The 16,247-nt window shown below is 35.5% G+C and overlaps 2 protein-coding genes across 2 annotated transcripts; one reads left to right on the forward strand and one right to left on the reverse strand.

The window, feature by feature from the left end:
• Positions 1–4,232: 4,232 nt before the first annotated feature.
• On the reverse strand, positions 4,233–13,823 carry LOC134229200 (cysteine desulfurase-like). Its single transcript, XM_062710903.1, has 13 exons — positions 13,684–13,823; positions 11,140–11,237; positions 10,825–10,941; positions 10,469–10,606; positions 10,223–10,321; positions 9,857–9,950; positions 9,164–9,298; positions 8,787–8,944; positions 8,520–8,625; positions 8,268–8,349; positions 8,072–8,155; positions 5,286–5,375; positions 4,233–5,092 (listed from the first exon to the last, which is right to left on the reverse strand). Exons 1-13 carry the CDS (start codon positions 13,820–13,822, stop codon positions 5,029–5,031), a joined length of 1,404 nt encoding a protein of 467 aa, XP_062566887.1. The 5' UTR covers position 13,823; the 3' UTR covers positions 4,233–5,028.
• A 74-nt stretch (positions 13,824–13,897) lies between these two features.
• LOC134229199 (pyruvate dehydrogenase [acetyl-transferring]-phosphatase 1, mitochondrial-like) lies at positions 13,898–15,913 on the forward strand. The gene has a single exon (XM_062710901.1). It carries the CDS (start codon positions 14,034–14,036, stop codon positions 15,546–15,548), a length of 1,515 nt encoding a protein of 504 aa, XP_062566885.1. The 5' UTR covers positions 13,898–14,033; the 3' UTR covers positions 15,549–15,913.
• Positions 15,914–16,247: the final 334 nt, after the last annotated feature.

Consider the following 16,247-nt stretch of genomic DNA (forward strand, 5'->3'; position numbering starts at 1 on the left):
TGTACAGAGAAGAAAGTCAAGGAAGTCTGAGTCGTAATCAAAGGGAGCGTGTTCTCTAGGAAAATGGTTCTTCAGGATTAGATCTTCAAAAAGAATTATCAGCATAAATAGATTTTATTGTTAAAAATGTTAGAGGCCAAATAGATTGCTCAAAATTAAATGTCACAGGCGAGCATAAATGATTTTTTTTTTATTAATATGGACTTTGATGTCTTAGAGGCATGGAAAATCTCAACACATGTATTAAATGTATGTGTTATATGGGACTTGTAAACATTAAATGGATAGACCAGAAGACAGCTTCTGATCTAGGGAGGCAATAATTTACTAATATTTTATTTCCCAAATTCAACAATTATGTATGAGATACATTTGCATGTTTCCATATAAGGTAATGTGTACATGTAATACCGTATAAGTGGAAATTTTAGCGAGACGCAAATTTAGCGATTTCTACCTAAAATCTGGTATTTTATTTTTAGCAGGAAATAATTTTAGCGATTTTAAAATGCTAACTTAAAAAGCTATTACAAATAATATGTGATTAATTTTTAGCGATTTTCAATTTTAGCGATGTCAGCACCCTCGCTAATAATACCAAAATTAAATCCTCGCTAAAAATTCTACTTATACGGTAAGATATTGAAAAATGATGAAAGCCTGTATTCAAGTTTTAATGAATTAAGTGTGTATGTATACATGTACTGAGATACATACTGCCCTGTGCAATATAATGTGACACTAATTGTGCTCACTTTTTAATTTGATCTGTTTTAATGAATTGTAGAATTGTTATTTTATGTATGATATGCTTGTGTTTATCACTCTATATGTACTGTGTATACTCGCCTATAAGTGGGTCCGCCTATAAGTCGGTTGTATTTTTTTAGGTTATTCTGCAAGGATTTGTCATTGACCGGCTTATAAGTTGGTACAAATTTTTGCCAGAATCAGATGACAATTTTAAATAAATACTCTGATGTTTTAACTTGCTTTCAATTTATTTTTTAGAAATGGGGGTCGATTTTTAACTTTATTGAAAAAATATAAAATGCCCTCTTAGATTAAAATATAAAATTATCAAACACATGTTATACTTCTGATAAATGTATAGTCTTAGAATACAGATATGATATAATAAATCCAGACTTTGTTCCCTGATAATTGTTGAAAATATTTATAGAACACTATAATTCGCCGTCCAGAAAAATACCAGTCTTTTATGACTCGCCTAAAAGTCGGACATTAACTTTTGGACTAAAATTTAAATCCCCAAAAAACTGACGTATAGGCTAGTATACGAGGGGTGTTAGAAAAGTTCGCGGACAAGTTCTATTGTGAGCGCACCGGTCAAACTTTCCAGATATAATCTTGAGCCTTTTGCCAATAAATATACAAGAATTTAGTACTCTCCGGTTTTTATTGAAAAATATACGGCATTTTTATTTTGATAATTCTTGCTTCACGGAGCATGCTACATTTTGGTACGTTTACATCACAAAGACTCTTTATTAAAATTAAAAATTGCACAATTGTAGTGCCAAGAGATTTATAATATTTTACCTTCCGCTATAGTTTGCAGGAAACGTCACTGGGAGAAAATTTGAACTAAATTGGAGGGTATATGACTGTTTTATAGCCGTTTATAAATGATCAACGCGTAAAAACACAGCCAAAAATCGGAACGTCATTGAGCGTCATGGAGCACTGCACTAAGTAAAAATTATTTGTGCAGACAGGAAAATGTCTAAAAAGAGATTAAAATGTTCATGATGCTGCCGGGAATATCCTACACATACAAAGAACAACTTTTCAAATGGTTGTAGCTTCATAAGAATGGATGGAGTAACATTTTGAATGATTGACTCCGTCGATACTACAATACCCTCGCAATATCGCATGGACGTTGCGTTGCGCCTATATGGTTTTGCATAGTTTCCATATCTGATCATTTGACTTCTTTTTTTAATTTTTTTTAATATCTCAATAATATCCGAAACAGTACAAAAGACATTATAGCAGAAAAGTAATATGTCTTGATATAAACATTCAATTTTGAAGTAGAAAAAAGATAAGAAAAATCTAAGAAATGAAAGATTTATAGAACTGCGACAAGGCTTAAAGGGTTGAAATCTGGTTGTCACGTCGCTTACGTCAAGTGATTGCTCCGTGAATCCCATAACCCCATACTAAAAATAGTTGTAAAATTTTAAGATTTTATTATATGGATCTGATTTTTTACATACCAATAAACAATATGTAGGAATTCATTCAGACATAGGTCATACTTCACAGTATACAATAGATTTTCTGTAATTCAATGTGTCCGCGAACTTTTTTAACAACCCTCGTATATGGTATATAATACTATAATCTGATTGAGAATCAAATCTATAGAGTGAAGAAATGTACATTGCAATCATATTACTTTTGGATTTCAAAATATGAGCAGTCATTCTCTTTTCCTGTTTAACACATTGGTTTTATACATTTTTAATACAAAAGAAGTCTGATAAAGTAGATGGGCAGCCTAGTTATTAATTTTAAATTAATTTTCCCACATTGATCATTATTTTGCATTGATGATAATTTACTGAAGATTTAGAAATGTGTTCTGCATGTGCTCTTACAGTATGTACATGTACATGTACCATTACAATTCATGATTTCAATCAGTGTACTTACACTAAAATAAGTTTTTTTTAATGATCTGGAAATTAATTATGTTTTCATATTATGTGCAGTGTTGTTGACTTTCATTTCAATGTTGTTTCTGTCATGTTGTCAACAATTAAAATTTTTAAGACGCCATGATTTTTTCTGATTTCTTTTTATTCTTCTGGCTGGAGTGCTTTTCCATCGATTGAATGGTTAACAATGCTATCTATCCAAAAGTTTTATTTTTCCTGATTTTAATAATGTACACTTAAGTACATTATCAAGATACACAATTCTATTTTGATCAATATTTGATTGTTTAGGGACATACACAACGTACTTTACCTACTGATAATTTTTCAAGATATTCTAAATTTAAAATTATAATACCATTACATGTTCTTTGACAAAAAATAAGCATGCGTTACCAGGGGTTTTGAAAAGATATAAGTTGTGAAATTTTTTGCATTATTCAAAGAACCAGAAGTCTCTGTTGAGACTGAAGCTCTACTGGTTTTTACTTATAGCAAAGGAAGAGAAAAGTAGCAGTTGGGAATTGGAAATTTACAACAGCAATAAATAGAATAATGATCCTTGATTAAGTATCTTCATGTTCTTATGTAGTCTACTTGCATGCTCATTATATATTAATCAGACTAAAACTGTATTTGGGGTAGCATTTTGATAGTATTTTACAGAAATTTCTACCTTTAGTAACCAAGGCAATAACATTCATCGAAAGCAAAAAATTATAAATCAAATTGTGTTTCTTAGTGTAGTCTACTTCTGTGCAAAATTATATTGAAATCAGAACAAAACTGTAGGAGGAGTAGTATTTTGAAAGTATTTCAGAGAAAGTTCTATGTTTAGTAACCATGGCAACACTGTTCATAAAAATCGAAAACCAGTAAACCGAATTGTGTATCTTAGTGTAGTCTACTTGTGTGCCAAGTTACATGTATATTAAAATCAGACCAAAACTGTAGGAGGAGTAGCATTTTGAAACAATATCACAGAAATTTCTATTTTTAGTAACCACGGCAATGCCATTCATCAAAAATCAATACACAAAATTGTTTTACTTAGTGTAGTCTACATGTGTGCCAAGTTATATTGAAATCAGACCAAAACTGTAGGAGGAGTAGCCAGGATTTCACAGAAAAATCAACAGAGGTGGGGTAAAAATCTATACATAGACATTAAAAGTATTGCACACAGGTCCTTCATTTAGTGGAACTCTTCAACTCCAGGGAAGAGCCCAATAAAGTTCAAACTACGTTGCGTATGACCTTAATGCTAAACACAGGTATTACCAAACACAAAACTGGATTTTGTTTTCCTCCCCACTTATCAAATCATTCCAATCCTATCTCAATTAATTTTTCTTCAATTAAGAAAATGAACCTTCACTGAATTTTGTAAAACTTTCACACTTTGCATAAATAAACTTATATATGGATTTAAGAACTACATATATGTATATGTATTAATATTTAAGGACAGCTCTTGCTCATGGTTATTTATGTAAAACAGTCCAAATCTTTACAAGGTTTATGAAACAAGAAAATCTTAAAGTAAATATTACCAGTTCTTTATTGGTGATCCAAGGAATTATACAACGATGCAAGTAATACTGGATAATAGATGAACAGTATAAAGCACACAATAAATAATTTTAAATTCGTTTGTCAAAATAATTCTTTTTTTTTTTTTCATTAATATCAACAGCAGCATGGGCATTAAATTAACAGAAAAAAATCTCTTTTTCCAAACATTACACACGGTCCTGAATTTGAGTCATTCGTGTACATTTCTATGTGCTTCCTATGCTTGACCGGTTTCAAATATCACATACAAATAACACATTCACACTTCAGAAAACACACAACCAATTCTTTTCAAATAATACACAATTATTACACAAGTGAAATCAATACCAAATGTAAATGTGCTTACTGTGGTCTATGCACTATCTAAACATATCTGTAGTGTATATGTACATGTATATTTTAGTTTTGAGGGAAGACTGCTGACATTATATTTTATGAAATACACGAACATGTATTTTAAAGCAATCTAACAGATTTACACACAAAAATTTACAATCTTTTGTAGAAACTAAGTCAGCAATTACAATTAGACACCAAAGAAATGCATGCTCAGGTTCACATCATTATTTCACCCAGCCTATTCGAATATAATTCAAATGCAACATTAAAGCTTGTTTGAGTAAATTTCCACAACATTTAGACTGCATTCTAAAATTGGCAAAGACTGCAGACATCACAGACTGGTGGCATTTAAACACACTAAACAAGAAGGTTAGAGATTTTCATGGTCGGTGTTCTTAGACCACTGGTCATATCACGGTCAGTGCTGAGACCACTGGATTGATTTCAGGTCAATGCCTTCCTGGGCCATCTCCCACAGAGGACTGCAAATTGAAATGAATATATAATGAAGAGCTGGTAAATGTAAGAATATATTGCAGTTTTGTAATACATAGTGATTTTCACCATTTGAAATATCATAAGGTGTTAATATTCATTTTTTTTTAATTTCAGAATTTTTTTTCCAAACTTTATCTTTTTTTTCTCTTCATTTCTTCATGTAACGTCCATTATTACCTCATTTCCCTTAACCTGGTGACATGCTCTATACACTTATCTGCTGTATAATCTACCTCAGCTTCTGTTGTGAAACGTCCAATTCCAAACCTGACATACAAAATCCACAGATAAAAACAAGTGATACTCTAAATGACATTTTAAACAAGAGGCCCAGGGGCCACATTTTCCAGGCGTTCAATTTAAACAAATTAGAATCTACACTACCTGAGGATGATTCCATATAAATATCACTAATTAGCTTTGAAGTACTTGAAAAGAAGATTTTAAAAAGTTTCCCTATATATTATTAAAATGTTTTTGGCCCCACCCTAATGATTTGAACAAACTTTAATCTACACTTGAGGATGATTCCACATGAGTTTCATCTTTCCTGGCCCAGTGGTTCTCGAGAAGAAGATTTTTAAAGATTTTTCCTATATATTCCTATGTAAAACAAGGGTTGACCATTTTGGCCCCACCCTTGCCTCGGGGGTCATGATTTGAACAAACTTGAATCTACACTACCTGAGGATGATTCCACATGAGTTTCATCTTTCCTGGCATAGTGGTTCTGGAGAAGAAGATTTTTAAAGATTTTTCTAATATATTGCTATGTAAAACTTGGGTCGGCCATTTTGGCCCCACCCTTGCCCCTGGGGTCATGATTTGAACAAACTTGAATTTACACTACCTGAGGATGATTTCACATGAGTTTCATCTTTCCTGGCCCAGTGGTTCTCGAGAAGATGATTTTTAAAGCTAATATATTCCTATGAAAAACAAGGGTCGGCCATTTTGGCCCCACCCTTGCCCCAGGGGTCATGATTTGAACAAACTTGCATCTACACTACCTGAGGATGATTCCACATGAGTTTCATCTTTCCTGGCATAGTGGTTCTGGAGAAGAAGATTTTTAAAGATTTTTCCTATATATTCCTATGTAAAACTTGGGTCGGCCATTTTGGCCCCACCCTTGCCCTGGGGGTCATGATTTGAACAAATTTGAATCTACACTACCTGAGGATGATTCCACATGAGTTTCATCTTTCCTGGCACAGTGGTTCTGGAGAAGAAGATTTTTAAAGATTTCTCCTATATATTCCTATCATCGGCCATTTTGGCCCAACCCTTGCGGGGGTCATGATTTGAATAAACTTGAATCTACACTACCTGAGGATGATTCCACATGAGTTTCATCTTTCCTGGCCCAGTGGTTCTGGAGAAGATTTTTAAAGATTTTTCCTATATATTCCTATGACTTGGGTCGGCCATTTTGGCCCCACCATTGCCCCGGGGGTCATGATATGAACAAACTTGAATCTACACTACCTGAGGATGATTCCACATGAGTTTCATCTTTCCTGGCCCAGTGGTTCTCGAGAAGAAGATTTTTAAAGATTTTTCCTATATATTTGTAAAACAAGGGTTGGCCATTTTGGCCCCACCCTTGCCCCGGGGGTCATGATTTGAACAAACTTGAATCTACTACTGTGAGGTGATTCCAATGAGTTTCATCTTTCCTGGTCCAGTGGTTCTGGAGAAGAAGATTCTTAAAGATTTTTCTAATATATTCCTATGTAAAACAAGGGTCGGTAATTTTGGCCCCACCCTTGAGTCATGATTTGAACAAATTTGAATCTACACTACCTGAGGATGATTCCACATGAGTTTCATCTTTCCTGGCCCAGTGGTTCTCGAGAAGAAGATTTTTAAAGATTTTTGTAATTCGGCCATTTTGGCCCCACCCTTGCCCCAGGGGTCATGATTTGAACAAACTTGCATCTACACTACCTGAGGATGATTCCACATGAGTTTCATCTTTCCTGGCATAGTGCTTCTGGAGAAGAAGATTTTTAAAGATTTTTCCTATATATTCCTATGTAAAACTTGGGTCGGCCATTTTGGCCCACCCTTGCCCTGGGGGTCATATTTGAACTCTCTACCTGAGGATGATTCCACATGAGTTTCAATAGTGCTTCTGGAGAAGAAGATTTTTAAAGATTTTTCCTATATATTCCTATGTAAAACTTGGGTCGGCCATTTTGGCCCCACCCTTGCCCCGGGGGTCATGATATGAACAAACTTGAATCTACACTACCTGAGGATGATTCCACATGATTTTCATCTTTCCTGGCCCAGTATAAAAATTTTTAAAGATTTTTCCTATATATTCCTATGTAAAACTTGGGTCGGCCATTTTGGCCCCACCCTTGCCCCGGGGGTCATGATATGAACAAACTTGAATCTACACTACCTGAGGATGCTTCCACATGAGTTTCATCTTTCCTGGCCCATGGAGAAGAAGATTTTTTAAAAATGCCATTAATTTTTAACAAATTCATGATTTCTCCCCTTGGAAAAGGGCGCGGCCCTTCATTTGAACAAACTTGAATCCCCTTTACCCAAGGATACTCTGTGCCAAGTTTGGTTGGAATTGGCCCAGTGGTTCTTGAGAAGAAGATGAAAATGTGAAAAGTTTACAACGACGACAACAACAACAACGACAACGACAACGACAACGACGACAGACGACGGACAAATTTTGATCAGAAAAGCTCACTTGAGCCTTCGGCTCAGGTGAGCTAAAAAGTGCTGTGCAATTGTATACACTTGGTGGTCATTAAATGTTTTAAAAGAATATGGATTTACTTTCACATCTTTTGGGGATTTCATAGGATTAGGATGCCCATCAGAATATTTAGAGGGTACCTGCTTTATGGTTTAATTTGTTGATACTGATACAGGAAACAACCATAGTTTGAAAATACCTGGTAGGAATATTCAATACATTTTGATTTTTCTACCTGATAGAAGAATGTGCCAAATCTTCATCTGCTCCAACTGCTCTCAGCACATAAGATGGTTCTAAAGATGCAGAGGTACAGGCACTGAAAAACAGGTCAGTTCAGATTTATTGTTCACTCTTGTCAATTCTAGTTTGCTACATGTAGTAAAACAGGAGATTAAAGTGTAAAACAGGAGATAAAAGGACAGACTTACCTTCCAGATGATAACGCAATGTCCTTGAGAGCCATTAATAAACTCTCTCCCTCCACAAAAGCAAAAGATAGATTGATGCAACCTGTTCAACAAGAATACATTTTAAATAAAAATGTAAAGAAAAGCTTATTGGGCCTATCCTTTATTTTCTAGCAAAGTGAAACAGAATAATTTTCATATTTTCATATATCCATTATATTTTAAGAAAGCCTTTATATCTAAATAAGATCCAGAATTTGACAGATAACACACCTGGGTAAGATTTATCGGGGTCTCCATTTCTGATCACCATTGGTAATGCTGACTGAAGCTTGTTGATTAGTCTATCTGAGAGGTACTTGATGCGAGCATGGTCATACTGCAAAAGAAATTAATGAGGAACTTCATTTTTTTCTCACCAGTAATTTACTGTAAACAATTATCAAAGTAAATATTGTAATAACAGCAAATTTATACATTGTAAATATACAGTGTATATATGATAATTTACAAAAATGTCACATGTTAGAAACTTCCTACCTCCATCTCCTGCATTGCTACTTCACAGGCTGCCCCTAGTCCCACAACTAAGGGGGTGGGGACAGTGCCACTTCTCATCCCTCTCTCCTGACCCCCTCCACTCTGGGGTGCATCAATCCTGACACGAGGACGTCTTCTGACATACAGAGCCCCAACACCTGAGAGAAATAAAAAATAGAAACTACTGCTTATTTGTATGCTTATACATGTATATAACTTACTGTTGCCAAAATACATTTTCCAAAATATTCAAATCCAAAGAATGTATCTGTCGTTCTGAAGGCACGAGAACCAACTCTCTTCCTTGAAAATGAAAGCTACTTAGTCTTACATATGTTACATTACAGTTGGCATAACTGTAGAGAATTAAAATTCACCTTTAGGTCCATACACCTTGTGGCCACTGATTGACATCATGTCAATCTTCATGGCGTTGACATCCAGTGGAATTTTGCCCACCGCTTGTGCAGCATCTGTGTGAAAAAAGATCTTTCTGGATCTGCACATTTCACCTGTAAAGAAAGTCAAAAGTATGACCTCTGCATTCTAATACAAGATCAGCTGTGCATTTATATCATTGAGATGGTATAAATAAATGTTAGACTTAATACTAATAAAACTTGCACAGTCTTGACATTACATATACAATACATCAGAATTAATTATAATACAATGGTGACAGGCCACAGTGGTCAGCCGAGTATATGAACACATTTAATAAAACATTAGTGAAATGTTACATAGCTTTATTTTTTATGTTATTGAATCCTAATACACTTTGTTCCATAAACAATTTTAATCTACTTATAGAGAGGACAATTAAGCATGTGAAAAAGTATGGGTTTTTTTCATAATCTATATTATTGAGTTAACGTGACATTATGATTGTTTTGCTGGACCTTTCCGTCCTAATGTGGACACTTTGGCAACCTTATCCTTGCTCCAAAGTGAAAATCTTTATGTTTCTGTGATTAGGAACAGAAATGCCTGTAGTCGATAAAGACAATTTGATCAAAACAGTTGGTTTCTGATTAGGAGAGCTAAACTTTGAAGAATCAACTGTAATATACCAATTTCTGTGATGGGTTGTTCCACACCAATTTCATTGTTGACAGCCATGACAGACACCAGCACTGTGTCATCACTCATTGAATTCTCCAGGGCCTGTAATCAGGACAATCAACTTATTATTATCAACAAATTATTGTAGCAGATTAGATTTGCATCATAAATTATTACATATTACTATTTGTCATCTTAATTGTGGATGTTTCTGTGAACAGTTGTTGTAATGACATATAGTCAAACCTTGCTCTCTTGAATTCAATGGGATAATTAATAATTAAAACTTAAAGTTATATTTTGCAGTCAGGCAGTGCTAATACACTTCATGAAATATGCCCTGGTAAAAATTGTCATGAATTTTCAGAACCCACCTTCAGATCTATCAATCCATTTTTCTGGACAGGTAGATAAGTCACTTTAAATCCCTCAGCCTCTAAAGCTCTGCAGGAATCCAGCACACACTTGTGTTCCTGTCAAAGTTCACACAAAATTAGAAGTGTACTCATAAACAAGGAGTTCTTCATAAGAATAGATAATTATAAATGTATAATGTGCATTAATGTCAGGTACTGACTGCATATATAGGTAGTGTTTTATTAGAAGTCTTAGGCTCTTACTGTTTGTGTAGTGATAACATGGTTTTTCTTAGCCTTGTAGAATCGAGCACAGCCTTTCACAGCTATATTGTTTGACTCTGTGGCACCACTTGTAAAGATTATCTCCCTTGGATCTGCACCAATTAATGTGGCTACTTGCTGAAAAATTTAAATAAGCATTAAAACTCCAAAGAACCTTAAATACACATGTTGCTTTAATAATATTACACATTGTTTTAAAAAAACCTAATCAATTTAAGAAACTTCCTATACCCCCCCCCAAAAAAAATAATGAAATAAACATTTATTCTAATTTTCTAACATCCCAACCAGATTTTTCATTAAAATTGTCACTATATATATAAGAATACAGTTACCTTCCTGGCATGTTCCACGGCAGCCTCACTCTCCCACCCATAGGCATGTGTCCGGGAATGGGGGTTTCCATATAGAGTCACAAAGTATGGAAGCATAGCATCAAGAACTCTAGGGTCCTAACACAATTCAAAACAATTCATTATTATTTACTTTTTATTTATATATCAAATTTTATTTTACAGTAGTAGTGATTTCAATATGATGCATTTGAGTTTGCATCAATTTTCAAAATGTACTATGGAAGGCTTTAAAGTTTAAATCAATATAGTGCCTCTACATCTAAGTATGTGCCATTATAAGTACAGGAACCTTACCAGTGGAGTAGTTGCCTGGGCATCCAGATACAGCGGCTTCATATTTCTCTCTGGCATATCTTTTCTCTCCTCTTCCAAGTGTGGAATCCTTGGTTTCACTGTAAATATCAAACATACAATCAGATTAATACTATCAATCATAATCAAGATAATTTAGATTTTGTAAGTGAATCATATTTTCTGGATATTTGTAAGGGATTTTTTTAAGCATGTCCACTTTCATGTTTCTAGGCAATCACAGTCCTGCCATGATGAATCTTGCATGTGTTTTCGGATGTAAGTAATCAAATTATCAGATTCAGAGAATCAAGTTATCCCTAGGGTGTTTGATCAATGCATGTATAATGGGAGAGGAAAATAATGCAGCACAGAAGACCACAATTTGAACCCAGGTCCCCTAAATCTCCAGTTAGGTGCTCTACCAACTAAGCTATCTGGCCAATGGACCCATATCTGACAACCACATTCCATCCTCCTTACAGGTCCTCAGCCCCTGAAGACACCAACCTAGGCTCTTCCTTGGCAGGTTATTCACCTGTCACTACCAGGGCATTGGCACGACACCAGAGAAGAAAACTGCTGCAGATCAGACCAGGATTTAAACCAGAACCCACCTGATCTTTCTGCTGGGTGCTTTACCAACTGAGCTTTCTGGCCACATTCTCCCCTCCTTCAAAAAGTCAATCCACTAGGCTCTTCTCTGGCAGGTCTTTCACCTGTCACATCCTGGTCACAGCAAGAAATGTAATCAGAGACTGACAAGGAGAAAGTGTAGCCAGACCCAGTTTTGAATCCTGGTCTGATACATTGCATTTTTATCCTCTTCCATAAAGTCCTATTCCATTTGGTGCTGCGCCATGCCCTGGAAGTGACAGGTGAAAGGCCTGTCTGAGAAAAGCCAGAGTTTATGTCTTAAGGGGAGGGGGGGGGGGGTGCAAAGACATTTATGGAGGGAGGAATGTGGCAGTAACATGGGTTTGATCACCAGTGGCCAGAAGCTCAATTGGTAAAGCACCTGACTTCAGATTCAGGAGGACTGTGTTCAAGTAGCTTCAGTCTGCTGCATTTTTCTCCTCTTCCATTACACATACTTTAAAAAAACTAAAAAAAACATGAACAGGTCTGATCCAAAAATACCTTAAATTCTTAACTTAACCAGAAAATCAATTAAGAAATAAATAACAAGTTTATAAACTTCAATGGGAATTGAAGTGGGTCGGTCACGTGATCAAATCCTGTGAAGGCCGAAGGCCTTCTCAGAAGATTTGATCACGTACCGACCCTCTTCAATTCCCATTGAAGTTTATAAAATTGTTATTTATTACTTATATATACATTTGAGATTGACAATTAAATATTTAATTAGATATATTCTAATATAAATATTGCACTAACCGGTCGCCGTAGATTTCCGTCAAAAGTACGCAAGGTGTAAATCGGCTTGAAAGGCGGTTACGCTTTGAATTCGTCAGGCTATGAATTCTATTTTGGAAGGGAATATTTTGTTAAAGGCTACTTGTGATCAGTAACAGTGAAAAGATTCTTGTTTGGAAATATTTCTTTTTGTGAAAATTGATAATTATGCTGAAAAGACACAAGAAACACGTCCGAAGATTGATGACAAAAGTTGGAGGAATTTCGGTCGCCTAAAAGGGATGGATGGATCCGATGGATAGAGACAATTGTGCGAGCCAGTCAATTTGCAATCAAGTTAAATTTGATCAAAAACATTCAACCTACGATTTCAGTAACTAAAGGCATATTTATGATGTTAACTCGGCGACACTGGCGACAGCTTACATTCATTGGCAAGTGATTGCAATGCTTTGATATTTTCCAACAGATTTGCACATTTATTGTGAGAAGAATTTAATGAAAAAAAATATAGTTTTAGCTTATTGCCTATCATGAAGATTTAACTTAAAGTCTTCCAAAAATAAGGACAAACGTTAGAGACTGTGCAGCGGACAAAAGTGACATAAAACATGTAAACAAAGCATAGGCTAGTTTCTATCGGTATATTCTCTATGTATACAGTTTAAATCGATCGTCAAAAATGTATGAAGTACTTGTTTACGTTGTAAATAAAACAATTAATTTACTTGCTTATTTTGTTCATTTTTATACATGAAAAGCAAGTCATTTTATGTTTATAAGTAACGGTAGATATTATTCCGCCGTGTGATTCGGCCATGTATTGACCTCTGACAAACTTCATACAGAATTGAAGATATTTTCTCTCTGTATGTTTATATAATGGAAAGATACCACAAATGTATATATTAGATAATGATTCATCTCCACAGGTATTTTTTCAGATGCTGGGCCTAACTTTTTTCTGGATTCGTGATCAAATTAGTATATCGTGTAGACAAATAATAAAGTTAGCAAGAAAGCAGGATTTCTTCATGTTTAGTTTATTTTACTTTCGTAATGGCATAACAGAGAGCAGGATATATCATCATGCTTACATGTCTCTATTTATAACCACATGGCATCGTTACGAAATCAATCTAAAGCTGACAAATAGTCTGTCTGTCATACCTGCTGCGGCAGTCGCTGCAGAAGCCATTTCCCTGTCCAGATGAATCTTCCGAACTGCTGTGCATGTCTGTAGCTGTCGTGGAACCTGAGCAATGCATCTGCGAAATACAACAGGGAAAATTTTTGACGTGTGAGCCATTTCTGATTTGTTTTGTAAACTACCGGAAATTGAATAGATTTGATAACTCGTTCTTGTAATCTTTGGTATCACGAATAAGTCAAGAAAGAGATATTACGATGCAGAAACCCCCAGTGAGATTTTGTGTACATGCGACTGATGCGTGGTGGTGAAATTATCAGAGCGATTTAAACATGTTCAACGATTGACAAAAAAGATTAGATTCTGAATTATGATCAGGGCGAGCGTAGCCCTAGGGCGAAAAATTTCTCTCCGTCTTCAATCAGTGACCTTGGATAAAATCCAGCATCATGTTTTACAGCCCTGTCGGCTGCATGTCAGCTCACAAAATCTCAGACGAAATAGAAGTCGAGTGTTGGTGTCATTCAAGTCTTCCACAAAAATTCCAGACCTAGAGACATCGGCAAAATTATCTCCACAGCAAGTGACGTCTATTCTGGAGTTAGAGCAGAGAAGATTTGACATCCAGGAGGGTGCTGTGAAAAGTGTAGACATCAACAGGCTAGCTGCCAATGATCCTATTGAAGACAGGGATGGTTATGCTAAGCTCAGTCCATTAAAGTTTTTGTTTGGTGTTTATGACGGACACGGTGGTTACGGATGTGCCAGTGCTGTCAATGAACGTTTATTCCAGTACATTGCTATTTCCCTGGCTTCCTACGACATCCTAGAAGATTTATTATCTGGGAATCAAGGCATTAACAAATTGGTTCACTGGTATCAAAAAGACCATTACTCAGAGCATCCTAATCGTTTGTATCAAAGAGCACTCTTGAGATATGCACGAGAAGCTCTTGCAGCTCATGAACCCAGCAGCGTAGAGCAGCATCTTAAAGATGCTTTTCTAAGACTGGACCATGATATAATCCAGGAGGCTATTCCCAGTGAGCAGAATAAAGAATTCAACACGGATTCCCTTCTGTCAGCTATGGCTGGCTCTTGTGCAGCAGTTTCATACATAGACGACACAGATTTGTATGTGGCTAATGTGGGTGACTGTCGAGCTGTGCTTGGAGTGAAAGTTCAAGAATCGGAATATGCTGCTGTACCACTTTCAAATACTCACAATGCCCAGAATGCATCGGAAATTCGCAGAATTTTAGATCAACACAAGAATGAATCAACTAACATTGTTAAAAACAATCGTCTTTTTGGTGAACTTGCTCCATTAAGGGCTTTTGGTGATATTCGATACAAATTATCATTTAATGAGGCAAAAGAAATCGAGAGGTATTTGAATTCTCCCTCTGCTGAAGTCAGGGGTCATTATGGAGGTAAAGTAGTTCCCAATAATTACAAAACTCCACCTTATCTTATAGCAGATCCTGAGGTGATTCATCACAAACTCTCTCCAAAGGACAAATTTCTGGTAATCGCTTCAGATGGACTGTTTGACATGTTATCCCCAGAAAAAGTGGTTAAACTTGTGGCGGGTCATATTGACGGGAAACAAATATTGATTGATCCTCAGATAGATACAGATATGAACCTGAAAGCAATGAATCAATATCTGATGGAGAGAAAAACAAAGCTGGCAAATAGAAGTATTGATGACAATGCCGCTACTCATCTTATTCGCAATGCTCTAGGTCCAGAACATAGACAAATCTCCTATTTCCTCTCGTTACCGGACCATGTATGTCGAACTCAAAGAGACGACATGACTGTGGCCGTTATTTTTTTCGACAGTGATTATATTAGAAATAAAGTATCTTTGAGAACATGAAATTACCCCGGTTCTAATAGCATAGATATATTAATTGGGTGTATGAATTTTTAACTTGAGTGCTAGACCATCTCTGGCTTTGGATTGTGTATATTGCATTTAATATGTTTATGTACATTACATGTACGTGCATAGTATTGATTGTTTTTCCGTGATGTATTTGCTACATATTTTTACGTTGTCTTTTATTCATATCGCTCATGGATTGTTGAAGTTTGACTATTTCTAAAAGAATCTCAAGTTCAGTTGGAGGAATATATGAGAGTGGGTGGGAAGATCCAAACATATTAACAATTTGAATTTCAACCTGCTGTATGTTAAATTGAATCTATGCATCAATTTAAATTAAATTTATCAAAAGGAAATGTGGTATTGTCTTGATTATACAGGAGACATAAATTTCACATTTTGGATAGGATAATTACAATATTGCTCACAAATTGTTAGCTGCCGAACTGGAGCTCCCTGCTCGAGAAAATTTGGACAGAATGAGATAAAGCAGAGATCTGTCCGAATTTTCTCAAGCAGAGAGCTACAGTTCTGCAGCTAACAATTTGACTACTAAGTGTCCAAGAGTAAAGGATTTTTTCAGATTGCATTAAATTGTAATCATGGAGTATAGCCCAACCCCCTGGGCCCTAGAAGAACCAAGACAATAAAATTCTAAATTTTTGTCTCTCATTCTTCATCTACATGCCA

This window comes from Saccostrea cucullata, unplaced genomic scaffold (genome assembly GCF_032062105.1).
Source record: "Saccostrea cucullata isolate Sc308-1 unplaced genomic scaffold, CSIRO_AGI_Scuc_v1 ctg285, whole genome shotgun sequence".
Lineage (NCBI taxonomy): Eukaryota > Metazoa > Mollusca > Bivalvia > Ostreida > Ostreidae > Saccostrea > Saccostrea cuccullata.

Coding starts and splice junctions, on each gene's coding strand:
- LOC134229199 (XM_062710901.1), top strand. CDS start 14,034: ATGATCAGGGCGAGCGTAGCCCTAGGGCGAAAAATTTCTCTCCGTCTT.
- LOC134229200 (XM_062710903.1), bottom strand. CDS start 13,822: ATGGCTCACACGTCAAAAATTTTCCCTGTTGTATTTCGCAGATGCATT. Junction 10,942..11,139: donor CCCAGGCAACTACTCCACTG/GTAAGGTTCCTG, acceptor GAATTGTGTTAG/GACCCTAGAGTTCTTGATGC. Junction 10,322..10,468: donor ATGTTATCACTACACAAACA/GTAAGAGCCTAA, acceptor GAACTTTGACAG/GAACACAAGTGTGTGCTGGA.